Here is a 13,179-nt window from a genome sequence, read left to right as displayed (position 1 = left end):
ATACATTCCATTAATGAATACAAAGAACATCCATACCCGCTCACTGACAAAAGAGGTGATGGGAGAGTGACTGCCTTTAATGTCAAGTCAGCCTTTGACCAAGTGTAGCATTAAGGAGGCCTCGTGAAATTGAAGTCAATGGGAATCAAGGGGAAAACTCTCCACCAGCTAAAATCATACCTAACATAAAGGAAGATGGTTGTGGTTATTGGAAGCCAATCATCTCACCTCTGGGACACCAGCCCAGCCATGTTCGGTTACTTCATCATGACACTCCCTCTTTCATAAGGTCAATGGGGAAGCTTGTGAATTACACAATGCTTAGTTCTATTTGCAGATACTGAAATGGTCCATGCCTGCATGCAGCATGATCTGGACAACATGTCAGGCTTGGACCATTAAGTGGTGGGTAACATTTGGATCTCTGCCCTGTTGCCCCATGTTTACTCTCCTTCCTGCTCAATATGTTTTCTGCAGCCGGTTCCAGCACCTGCTGCAGGTCGAATAAATATCCACTTTAGAAATTGCTGGCTGGTTTTAGGTGGTGCAAGCTAATTTTAAGCCTTGCACAATCCTGGGCTCCCTGCTGAGGTATGTGACCACTCAGCAGCACATTTAGCATTTGACTGCATGCTACCCATCATTTAAGTTAGCAATTCACCAAAGATCCCAACACAGCACCTTCCAAACCCACGACCACTTCCATCTAGAAGGACGAGGGCAGCAGATAAATGGGGAACACCACCACCTGCAAGTTCCCCTCCAAGCCACTCACCATCCTAACTTGAATATATCACCATTCCTTCGCAGTCGCTGGGTGAAAATCCTGGAATTCCCTCCCTAACGACATTGTGGTTCAACCCACAGAACACGGACTGCAGCGATTCAAGAAGGCAGCTCACCACCACCTTCTCAAGGGCAATAAATGCTGGCCAGACAGCGACGCCCATGTCCCACAAATGAATTTTTAAAAATTTGAATATAGCCTACCTAGGAACAAATAGATACAGATTAATCATACATTATGACCCTTGCACCTGTTTTGAGGCTTAGTGATTTTTTCCTGATTCATACTTGCTCATGTTATCTCTATCTGCTGCTAGCTTGCCTAAACGCTTAACTAGTTCTTTCTCCCTTTGAAGTCTCTTTACATCCACCGCTCAGCTTACTTTCCCACCAAGCCTGTATCATCATCAAACTTAGAAATATCACACTCGGTCCCCTCATTTAAATCACAGCCTCAGGATGCAAATAGCTGAGATCCAAACACTGTTCCTTGTGGTGTCCCATTAGTTACACACTGTCATCCTGAAACTGATTTATTTATTCATACTTTCTGCTTTCTGTCTCTTAAGCAATCCTTAACTCATGCTAATGGTTTACCCAATCCCAAGATCCTTAATCTTGTGGAACAGCCTATTTGACAGTTCCTTGTTGAATGATTTCAAATATTCTACATCCATAGGTTCCCTCCTTATCTACCCTACTTGTTACACCTTCAAACATAATCTCCCTTTCATAAACTCATGTTGACTCTCAAAATCATAGTGCGATTTCCCAATTGTCCTGTTACTGCATCTTGCGATGCCACTGTGCCTTTAAGAAATGTATTTTAATCATGTTTCTCGCGATTATTTTAAGCAGACCTGATAATTTTTGTTTTGATGCCGTGCTGTCCTGAGCTGGTGTCTTCAAACTGTTGCTGAAACAATATAATGGGCATCTTGTTTATTTTAACCTGGGCCTAATGCAGTGTCCTGGGGTTTTATGGCCCTTTTGGAATTGTTTATTTATAGGTCTGGTGCCTTTAGACAGTTTTTTTCACAGGGAAATACAAGGTTTTTAGTTTCAGTTTGGCTAGAAGCTATTGGGACTGCAGGCTTAAAGCAGTGTTTTTGTTTCTCTCCCTGGTGTTAGAAATCCTGCTGTCAGTGGCTGGCTAGCTCGAAGCTGGAGGCAAGTAGTGTCTCTGTTTCTCGAGGGGTGCTGAAGGTTCCAGGGCTAGAAAGCCTCAGTGTTTCATTCTCCATCGAAAGGACTGATTCACAGTAGGTGCTACAAAGCTGCAAAACCCAGCATCACATGAACATACTTGCTTTCCAGGCTAAGCCTAGAAAGGGATGTATTTTTGTGGGGGTTGTTTAACTTGGAACAGGAGAGTTGGCTGTTAAAGTTTATACAATATCATGGTTGTTCTTTTTTTGTAATTGGTAAAAGTTATGCTAATGTTCTTATTATATGTTAGAAGTTCTTAAATAAACTTTGTTTGATAAAAGCTCCCTAATGGGTCACTTGAATCATACCTAGAGTGAAACATCTTATGCTGACCCGTGCCAGATTCAAATTGCAAAACATACGGTCTAGGCTGACTTCATAAACACCTTGGAGTTTCTGACCTGGATTATAACAATCTTTAATAATAGATTCCAGCCTTTTTCCAAACATTGACGTCAAGCTAACTGATATTTAATTCCTTGTTTTTCACACTATTTCATTTCTTGAACTGTGAAGATTATGTTGGTTATTTTCCAATTCATTGGGACCACTCCAGAATCCAGCAAATTCTGGAAGATAAAATCCAATGTACCCACTATCTCCACAACCATATCCTTTATAACCCTAGTATGTGGACCATCAGGTCTGGGGGATTTGTTGGCTTTTGGTCCCATTAGCTCCTCCAGGACTTTGTCTTTATTAAGGTTCATTTGTTTAGATTCCTCACTCTAATTAGATAGCTTCCTCCCAGTACTTTAAATATCCTTTATGTATTTTACTGTGATGATAGACACAGTATTTGTTTAAAGTTCATTATTTCTCATTATAATTTCTCCTATCTCTGCTGTTTACTTTTGCTAATATATTCACTGTTATTTACTGGCAAATGCTCTTACAATCTCATACCTCCACAACTGGCTTTGTTAAACTCAAGACACGAGTTTCAGGCCGAACCACATTGGTTTAAAACATAACATAAAGTTTTGCCATATTTTGATTCCTCTTCCGCAGAGGATGCTTCATTATGAGATAATTAATTAACCCTCTCTCACTGTATGACACTTGATCTGAAATAGCCCGTTCCTTAATTGGTTCCTCAATGCATTGATCTAGGGAGCTGTCTTGAATGTATTCAGTGAACTCACCTCTAGCTACTTCTGTTTGCCCAGTCTACATGAAGATTAAAGTCACCCAGGCTTATTGCATTACCCTTATTACATGATTTATACTATGTCCAACATGATGGTTACTGCAAGAGGAGCTATAAATTACTCCCACTGAACTGTCCTTCGTTATTTCTTAGCTCCATCCATACAGATCCTGCATCCTAATTTTCTGTGATAAGATCTCATTACTGCTTTTGCCTCAACCTTTATTCTAAGGGCTCCTCATTTTCCAATGTGCCCATCTTTTCTAAAAGTCATGTGCCCTGAATTATTTTGTTCTCAAGCCACCCTGCACCTTGCCTCAATAATGGCTACTAGATGAAACCCATTCATCTCCATTTGTGTCATCAATTCATTGATCTTGACATGAATGCTTTGTGCACTCAGGCATAGCACCTTTAATTTTAATGATTTGCAATGTTTCCCTGATGTGACCTAAGTCACAGAAGTTCTATTACCATTGTTAGACTATCAGTCCCTGAAATAAATAGGTTTGATTTCAACCACATTACTATACTGGTTTACTGACAACTTTCCTCTTCAGACATATAAGGCTGAATTTTATGGAGAGGGCAGAGGCCCCAACACAGAGGTCAATCAGAGAGTCAGCATTTCAGCAACCTCACCAATGCCCCCCCTAGCAGTGGTCACTGTTGATGCTGCAGCTGCAGGGACAGGGAGCCTGAATAGTCGGGTGCTCTTGAAGGCAGGAAAATGGGATGAGAGGGAAGTCAGGGACAAGCAGGCAGGCCCTGGCAATCAAGTGGGAAGTCACTTTGCAACATGCCATGGCCCCAAAGATGACCAATGAAGCGGGGGGAGTTCTCTGTCGGCTATGCCAGAAAGTTGCACCCCTTCCTCCCATAACCTTCTGGGGAGAACATCTGATTTCACATGCCTGTTTTGATTCCCTACACAGTGGCAGGGACTCTTGATGTAGGCAAAATGCCCACCGAGGTGAGGAGTTGCCCTTACCTTGGACTTACCTTGCATTAAGTTGATCTTTCTCTACACCCTAGCTATGACTGTAACACTACATTCTACACTCTCTCGTTTCCTTCTCTATGAATGGTATGTTTTGATAGTATAGCACGCAAGAAACAACACTTTTCACTGTATGTTAATACATGTGACAATAATAAATCAAGTCAAATCAAAGATGACACTTAATTGATGCAGTTGGCCTCCAGATAGGCAGCCAGTCTGTCACCTTTCTCAGACTTGGCAAAACAAACAGGAAGATGTTGGATGTATCCCTGATGCCTTCCCGCCTCCCAGCCTATCCCCAAGCCACCCAGAAAATTCCAAACATGGCCGGAATTCGCCGATCTCACCGGCGTCTGGGATTCTCCAGTCCCGCTGCAGTGAATGAAGATTTGGCTAAGCGCCAAATTCGCCATTCACGTTTGCAGCGGTGGCAGGGTGTATGACATCGGAGAATTCTGGCCCATATATTTACTCTTCCTGAATCCTCTCTCTCCTGTCAATTGATACGACAATTTTACCTTCCATTTTTCTGGGAAATGTTCCATTTAATTTTGCTTTAATTTTCTTTCATTTTCCAGTCATGTTTTTGAGTTCTTTTTGAATTTAGGTATATTGTCGAATGAGCCCAATCCAGAAGGATTCTGTTTGGAATACTTCTTTATGTAAATCCAATTTTTTTTAATGCTATGATTCCTCTAATTACCCCCATTCCACCTATTGCTCTTTTCTTGTCCTTTCTAAACATCCTATGATCCAAAGTTTTACGATAGCCACTTATGCTGGTATCAGTTATTACTTTCATAGCAGGATTTTCAATTTTAATCATAGAATCCCTGCATTGCAGAAGGAGGCCATTCAGCCTATCGAGTCTGAACCAGCCACAAACCCACCCAGGCCCTATTCTCATAACTCCACACATTTACGTTGCTAACCCCCCTGACACTAGGGTCAATTTTGCATGGCCAATCCACCTAACCTGCACATCTTTGGACTGTGGGAGGAAACCGGAGCACCCGGAGGAAACCCACGCAGACACAGGGAGAACGTGCAAACTCTGCACAGACAGTGACCCGAGGCCGGAATTGAACTTGGGTCCCTGGCGCTGTGGGGCAGCAGTGCTAACCACTGTGCCGCCCAACCAAATCAATTCAGTGTCATTGTCTGGGCTTATATGTAAAGAACAAATAATTGATTGAGGTACTGAAGGACAGATGATGTGACAGGGTCAGTGCTTCCAGAAGAATTTTAAGGGTTAAAAAGAAAATAAGATCAATTATAGGAGTGATTATTATCTTTCTTTACCAAGTGCCTAGATTATGTTGAAAGAGAGTGCTTCACGTTTAGAGTATGGATAGTTACCACCTCCATTCCTGCAAGAAACCTTAATGACTCTGCTCATCAGTGTGCCAACACAATTTGTATCTTAAATTAAATCTAACTGAGCTAATGGAGAGTGCAAAGCTGCGAGCAGCGGCCTGGAGCTTCTTCGGAGAAAGGAGGGAGAATCCAAGATAGGATCACGCTGGGCCAGTCATCCTCCTCCTAGCAACAGGTCAAAAGGTGATATGGCCACAGGGGCACAAGAAAATCATCTGCCCACCCACTCAGCATGAGGATCATGTAGCAGAATTGGGAAGGAGGAGAGAATAACAAACCCCAGCTGTGATAACATCTGAAGCACGTTATAAGTGGATGGCACAGAAACTGATAACCTCCACAGAAAAGGAACCAAAGGGCCTTGGTTCTGTGACTCCCACTGTTGGTGTTATATGGATTTCCGTGCTAAGGCATGTATTATTTATGCACTTATTTCTTTTTAAATCCCGGGATTCCACTGGAATAAACTGTAACTTGTCAGCCACCTAGTGGTAACATCTGTATGATCAGTACAGAATACTGAATGGTTGGTCATGATTTAATAGGAGGGATTCATCTCTTGTGACAAGAAGACTTGTGTGTTTAAAATTGCAAACCCAGACTTCAAATTAGATTACAAACTTGACATTTCCCTTCCTTTCAATGGTTGCTATTTATTGTTTTGGCTGCTGCGTTTCAGTTAAACTGTCCAATTTTCAAACACTAGCGAGTTAACGTGCTAACTAAAATAGTGGGGAAAATAATTTGGTAAGAACATTTTATAGTCAGCACCTCTGTTTTTGAGAACTGACTCCAAGGTATACAACGATGATCATGCTGGAGTTTTGTAATTCAAAATGACACCTTCTCACTGGGAATTCTTACAAATATATTTGATTGTCACCAAACATGGACGCAAAAAAAGAAAATCACAGGTTAATGTTTCAGGCGGGAACTACCAATTGGAGTTCACTCAGATTTGGGCTAGATTTTTTCTTAACTTACTGCCCTTGGGGTTAAAGGATTGGGGAGGTTGCCACTGAACCTCCCCGTGGATGCAAATTAAAATTGGGCGCTTCCTACAACCCAGAAGGAAAAAACAATAAAAATTGGGAAATGACTGGTACTAGTCTGAACTGGAGTTCCATTTTAAGGTGTACAAGACCTGTACAGACAGCACCAGTCATTTCCCAAGTTTTACTAATTTTTTCTTCTGGGAACGGGGCAGTCAATCTGATCATTTTGGCGTCCCCAAAAAATCAAAATCCGGAACGTTGTGATGAGGGGGTCACAATTAAACTGGTTAAACTGCTCGCCCCCACCCCCAAGCTTCTGCCAACATTTTGCTCCCTTCCCACCAGGTGTAGACATCATTTGAAAATAGCACTAGCATCAAGAGCCAAATGAGGGCTGAATGGCCTACTCTTTTTATTCTTTCATGGGATATGGGCATTTGTTGCTGAGTTCAAAGGGTCAATCTCATTACTGTGGATGTGGGGTCAGTAGATAAAGGACATTCGTGAACTGCATGGATTTTAAAAAATCGACAATAGTTTAATTAGACTTGCAATTCCAGATTTTTATTGAATTCACATTTCACCATGGTGGGATTTGAACCCAGGTCTCTAAAGCATTACCCTGGGTCTCTGGATTTCTGGTATGGTGGCACAGAGACCTGGGTTCAATTCCAGCCTCGGGTGACTGTCCGTGTGGAATATACACGTTTTCCCATGTCAGTGTGGGTTTCTTCCAGGTCCAGTTTCCTGCCACACTCCAAATGTAACGGGTTTATTTGGTAGCAAATGCCATTAGCTTTCGGAGCGCTGCTCCTTCGTCAGATGGAGTGGAAATCTGCCAGATTTCCACTCCATCTGACGAAGGAGCAGCACTCCGAAAGCTAATGGCATTTGCTACCAAATAAACCTGTTGGACTTTAACCTGGTGTTGTTAAAATTCTTACTGTGTTTACCCCAGTCCAACACCGGCATCTCCACATCATCACTCCAAATGTGCCAGTTAGGTTGATTGGCCATGCTAAATTTACCTTAAGGGTGGGATTTTACGGCTGCGCTCATCCCAAAACTGTAAAATCCCACCCGAGGTCAACGGACCTTTCCATGGTATTGGAATAGTTTAGATTAGAGGGGCTTTAGATTGGTACCACTGGTCGGCGCAACATCGAGGACCGAAGGGCCTGTACTACGCTGTAATGTTCTATGGTCCACCCCTCGCCTGCTCCAATTCCCATAGCGGGCAGAACGGTAAAATCTGCTCCTTAGTGTCGGGGGATTAACAGGGTAAATACACGGGTTACAGGGTTTGTTGTCGGTGCAGGCTTGATGGGCTAAATGGCCTCCTTCTGCACTGTAGTGATTCTATAATTACAAGTGCAGTGGCAATACCAGGACAAAATCTCTTCCCCTCAGCACTTCCTCTCTTCCTAAACTGTCAACAGGGGAGTTGTAGCTGGTGTTGAAAGGGTTAACACAGGCGTGCAGTCGGCAAACGAGAGGCAGGCTCATATTTCTGGGTTTTTTTGCACTAAACATGCTTTGACATATTTGGGATGGGGAAAGTATGTTGACAGGCAATGAGGTAAGAATGTAGGCAGCACCGCCCCAGACATCAACTACCTTTTTATTGCACTTCCAGCCCCTGAAGCTGCCACCACTTTCACCCTCAGATAAGCAGCTCCACATTGAACAGGCGCAGGGGGTTTTAAAAAGCTTAGAAGCGAAATATCTTTTTTTTCCCTTCTGGAAACGAAAAAGACGTTTTGGTATTTTCAACTTTTTTTTCTCTTTCAAGAAACAACAGGTTTTTGGGAAGAAAAAGTTATTTTCCAGCTTCCTAAAGATTTTTTGATTCACGCAACATTTTTTAAGAGAAAAAAAGTTAAGAGAGAGAAAGAGGCAGAAAGAAAAAAAAACATGTACGTCTACTGCAGCGAATTGCTTCTCCGGAGCTGTCAGAAGTCTGGTCGAGTTTGGAGACTGTCAGGGTTGCTGGTATCTCTGTGCTTCGTGCAGGTCCTGTTGCTGGGACCCAGCTCTGCCTACGAGTCCAGCCAGGATTACTATGACCAATATGAGGAAGAAGAGGAAGGCGAGATAAAGGTGAAACATATTGCATTTTTAGATCTTTCCAGCTAATTGGGATTGTTAAAAGTGTTTGCATCTTCTCGTTCTGCGTTTGAAATATACTAATATTTTAATGTATGGAGGACGGCGTGTATACAAGTCTTACAAAGACAGCTTTTATCAGTCCTTGAGATAACACTGCTTGTGACACAAAAAGACTCTTTGCACTCGAACAGGATTTTAAGTGCACAAGTAATTGTCGCTGAAGATTCAATTTAGTTAATAGACACACCTTGATTACACTGTTTCACCAGCTCTCTCACCACTTAGAATCCTTACAGTGCAGAAGGAGGCCATTCAACCCATCGAGCCTGCACCACCAACAATCCCAGCCCTATCCCCGTAACCCCACCTTTTTTACCCAGCTAATCCCCCCCCTCCGGACGTTCAGGGTCAATTTAGCATAGCCAATCAACCTAACCCGCACACCTTTGGATTGTGGGAGGAAATCCATGAACACATGTGGAAAATGTGCAAACTCCACACAGTCACCTGAGGCTGGAATTGAACCTGGGTACCTGGCACCATGAGGCAGATGTGCTAACCACTGTGCCACCTGTGAGTTTGCATTGAACTGCCACAATAAATACCTGTGTCACATTCATGATGCTTACTTGGACATAGAATTATACAACACAGAAGGAGACCATTCAGCCCAACATGCCTGTGCCCAATCGTTAAATAGATTCATTCAGTTAGTCTCAGCCCTCTGTTTGTTCCTCAAAAGATCCAACCTTTATCGATCTAAAGATGAGAATTGTTTTCCTTTCTCTGATTGCCCTTCTGACAAGTAGCCAAGGGCAAAACTGTCTCCAGCTGGTGACTGTCTGATTGTGTGGGGGCTCCACTCCAGATTGCAGACTTAAAAATCTGAATGATATTTAGGCCAGTCTGTCTTCGAACAAGTATTGTATCACTTGCTTGTGTACAGATTCTTGGCTGGCTCATTTCTTGAACTGTAATAATTATCGGTAGTTGCAGACAGAAATATTGCCTACACTCCATTAACTTGACAATAACTTTTCTTTCAATCTGGATATTTTTTATTGAACTTTGGAAATCAGGGGAATAATCTGTAATGGAGACATTTATTCCATTATGTTGGGGTTTTGATATCGAACTAAAATGTTGGAGAGACACCTAACCTTACATTCTTATTCCTCCCTGTGTCATTTGATGGTTGGGGGCCCCTGATTTACAACAACAATAACTTGCATTTATATCACATCTTTAGCATTGTGAAAGATCCCAAGATGCTTCAGAGAAGGTTCGAGATGACTTATTGACATGAGATTCCCGGAGTCTTGTTAGTTTTATTCGATTCACATTTGGTCTTTTTTTTTTCTCTGTAACACTAAAAGGCCGTTCCCTCAAAGTGAGTGAGCAAATTATAATACTTTTTTCTGGGATTGTTATCAGTGTTTGAACCAAACTACCAAGATGCCACACTGTTTAATAAAATTAAAATCCTGCGGGATTACAGTACAATTTTAGGTTGGAGTAGGGATTGGTTGCATTCTTAAGAGGAGGTTGTTATTAATGACAGTGGGGTTGAGGGGAGATGGTGGGGACTGGTTATTCACTGACTCTTGAAGGGATTGGCCTTGGTGCTGTATGTAGCTCTTCACAACCTGTTTAATGATCTGAATAAAGGTTCACGAACGATACAATGATTTGTGTGGGTGTCAGGGCCTGCCAAAAGAAAAATAAAGTACAACTGGATCAAGATGAGGAAATCAGCTTGTGTCTAACAGATGTAATTTAATACAACTAAATGTCGTGCTAAGTATGTGTGTAGGGCTAATGCCAAGAATGCGTAGGATTGTGAATGTAAGGCTAAAGAGGGGGAGAAAGATCTAGGTATCAATTAATCATTCAGCTTCATAGCCAATGGGTTACATGGTGGCACAGTGGTCAGCACAACTGCCTCACAGCACTGGGGACCTGGGTTCGATTCTGTTCTTGGGTGACCGTCTGTGTGGAGTTTGCCAATTCTCTCCGTGTCTGCTTGGGTTTCCTTGGGTGCTCCGGTTTCCTCCCACAGTCCAAAGATGTGCAGGTTAAGTGGATTGGCCCTGCTAAATTGCCCCTTAGTGTCAGGCGGGGGTGGGGGCAGGGGCGGGGGCGGGGGCAGGGGCGGGGGCGGGGGCAGGGGCGGGGGCGGGGGCAGGGGCGGGGGCGGGGGCGGGGGCAGGGGCGGGGGCGGGGGCGGGGGGGTGGGGGTGGGGGCGGGGGGGTGGGGGTGGGGGTGGGGGGTGGGGGGGGGGGGTAAGGTTGCTAGCAGGGTAAATACATGGGGTTACAGGGATAGAGCCTGGGTGGGATTGTTGCCGATGCAGGCTCAGTTGGCCGAATGGCCTCCTCCTGCACTGTAGGAATTCTATGATTCTATTAAAATACAGTGCCATGAACAAACCCTAGTAAGATATTGTTAGGGCACTACAGTACTAAACAAAATATTCTCTTTGTTGGCATTGACCTTGATTGGGCCTCGACTAGAATATTGTACTTAGATTTTGTTTTACTCGCATGATAAATGGTAGAGTTGATCTGACGAAAGGTCGTCAACCTGAAATGTTACTCTCCACAGTTGCTGACAGACCTGCTGAGCCTTTTCTGCCTTTATTTAAATGGCAGGGAGACCCTGGTAAAGAAGGGCATGAGACTGATATCTAATTCAAAAACCCCTTACTTTAATGACATTGGAGAGCTGCGTGTTTCTACTCTTGGATATTGTAAACATGAAGGGAATTATACTGAAGTTGTTAAAATTTTGAACAGATTAAATTCAATCCATATGGATAGACTGTTTGAATTAGACAGGTTAGGGAGGACCAGGGGACAGTGGTAATATTTACCTCAGCCGAAAAAAATGCTTTTCTTTTTACAGCGAGCTATCGAATTTTGTAACAAGTTTTAAGCTTGTCAGTGAATGTAGATTTACTTGAAGCATTCAGAGATTCCTAACAGGGGTTTGGATCACAATGAACAGAAGGTGGACATGGTATTGGGTGTCTTGTGGGGGGGATCAGAGGGGAATTTTCCAGATTGTTTCCCTTAGCTTGGCATAGGATTCTTTTGTTCTCTGTTTTTTGACTTTCCTGGGAGATTGTGTGGGTGCTGGTGGGTATTAAAATTCATCATAGCAGGCAGAAATTCAAAGGACGAACTGGTCTTTTCCTGTATATCATTTTTTGTTCATTTGATAATTCTTATCACATTTTGCAAACCTGTCCATTCTTCCCATGAAAATCTCAACCAGTGGCCTTACTGTTAGCAAATGTGCTGGACTTTGAGAGGTTATTTCCTGCTCTTTGTGAATGAATGAGTGGTCTGAATTAAAAGGCAGATTTGTGGAGCTTGAGCATGTGTATGAAATGTAATACTTCCACATTGCTACATTGTTCAAGTAGAGTTTCTATTGGTTTTTGGAAATCAAGTGCAAGATTGTTATCTGAACTGGGAGATATGTGTGGGCAGAGGTTCAGTGGCATCAGAACGTTGTCCGCTTGCTTCGAGCAAGTTGAGTTTTGAACAAGAAATACTTGATTTGATTTATTATTGTCACATGTATTGGCATACAGTGAAAAGTATTGTTTTTGTGCGCTATACAGACAGAGCATACCGTTCATAGAGTACATAAGGAGAAGGAAAAGAGAGGGTGCAGAATGTAGTGTTACAGGAATACCGAGGGTGTAGAGGAAGATCAACTTAATATAAGGTAGGTCCATTCAAAAGCCTGATGGCAGCAGGGAAGAAGCTGCTCTTGAGTCGGTTGGTACGTGATCTCAGACTTTGTATCTTTTTCCCAATGGAAGAAGGTGCAAGAGAGTATGTCCGGGGAGCGTGGGGTCCTTGACTAAGCTGACTGCTTTTCTGAGGCAGCGGGAAGTGTAAACTGAGTCAATGGATGGGATGATGTTTGTATGATGGACTGGGCTACTTCACAACTCTTTGTAGTTTCTTGCGGTCTTAGTCAGAGCAGGAGCCATAGAAAGCTGTGATACATCTGGAAAGGATGCTTTGTATGATGCATCTATAAAAGTAATGCAGAGCACGGAGGAGATGGGGTGAGGTTTCAGAGGGAGAGACATTTCAAACAATTAAAATTATAATTTGATACAATTCAAATTCAGATCAATTTGATGTTTCCAACTTCCCCCAGTTCAGCAGACATTGGACCAAATGAACTGTTATTGCCTTAAGTGCATTGTTAGCAGTGCAGTTTGAGTAGATGGGCTGAGGGTTTTGGGCTCAACAAATTGTAAAGTGTCTACTTTTTGAATTAGTATATAAGATAAACATCTTTACTATCAGTAAGAGAAATTGGTAGAGGAGAATTTCTGCTAAGCATCTTTGTCACTGGCTGTTTTCACTGGTCCCCTTTTGAATCTTGTTCTCATGATTTAAGAACATAGAACATAGAACATAGAACATTACAGCGCAGAACAGGCCCTTCGGCCCACGATGTTGCACCGACCAGTTAAAAAAAAAACTGTGACCCTCCAACCTAAACCAATTTCTTTTCGTCCATG

General features: G+C 42.8%; 1 protein-coding gene across 1 annotated transcript in view; it reads left to right on the top strand.

Moving 5' to 3' along the window:
• The first annotated feature begins 8,434 nt into the window (after positions 1 to 8,434).
• The window catches only part of LOC144505047 (vascular endothelial growth factor C-like), a 67,334-nt gene continuing 62,589 nt past the window's right edge, over positions 8,435 to 13,179 (top strand). Inside the window, exon 1 of the mRNA XM_078230755.1 lies at positions 8,435 to 8,620. Coding sequence (XP_078086881.1) covers positions 8,435 to 8,620 — 186 coding nt within the window. The remainder of the gene's footprint in view (positions 8,621 to 13,179) is intronic.

This window comes from Mustelus asterias, chromosome 16, assembly GCF_964213995.1.
Source record: "Mustelus asterias chromosome 16, sMusAst1.hap1.1, whole genome shotgun sequence".
NCBI classification, from domain to species: domain Eukaryota; kingdom Metazoa; phylum Chordata; class Chondrichthyes; order Carcharhiniformes; family Triakidae; genus Mustelus; species Mustelus asterias.
The sequence above is the reverse complement of the archived record's forward strand: the minus strand, read 5'-3'. Positions and strand labels throughout refer to the sequence as shown.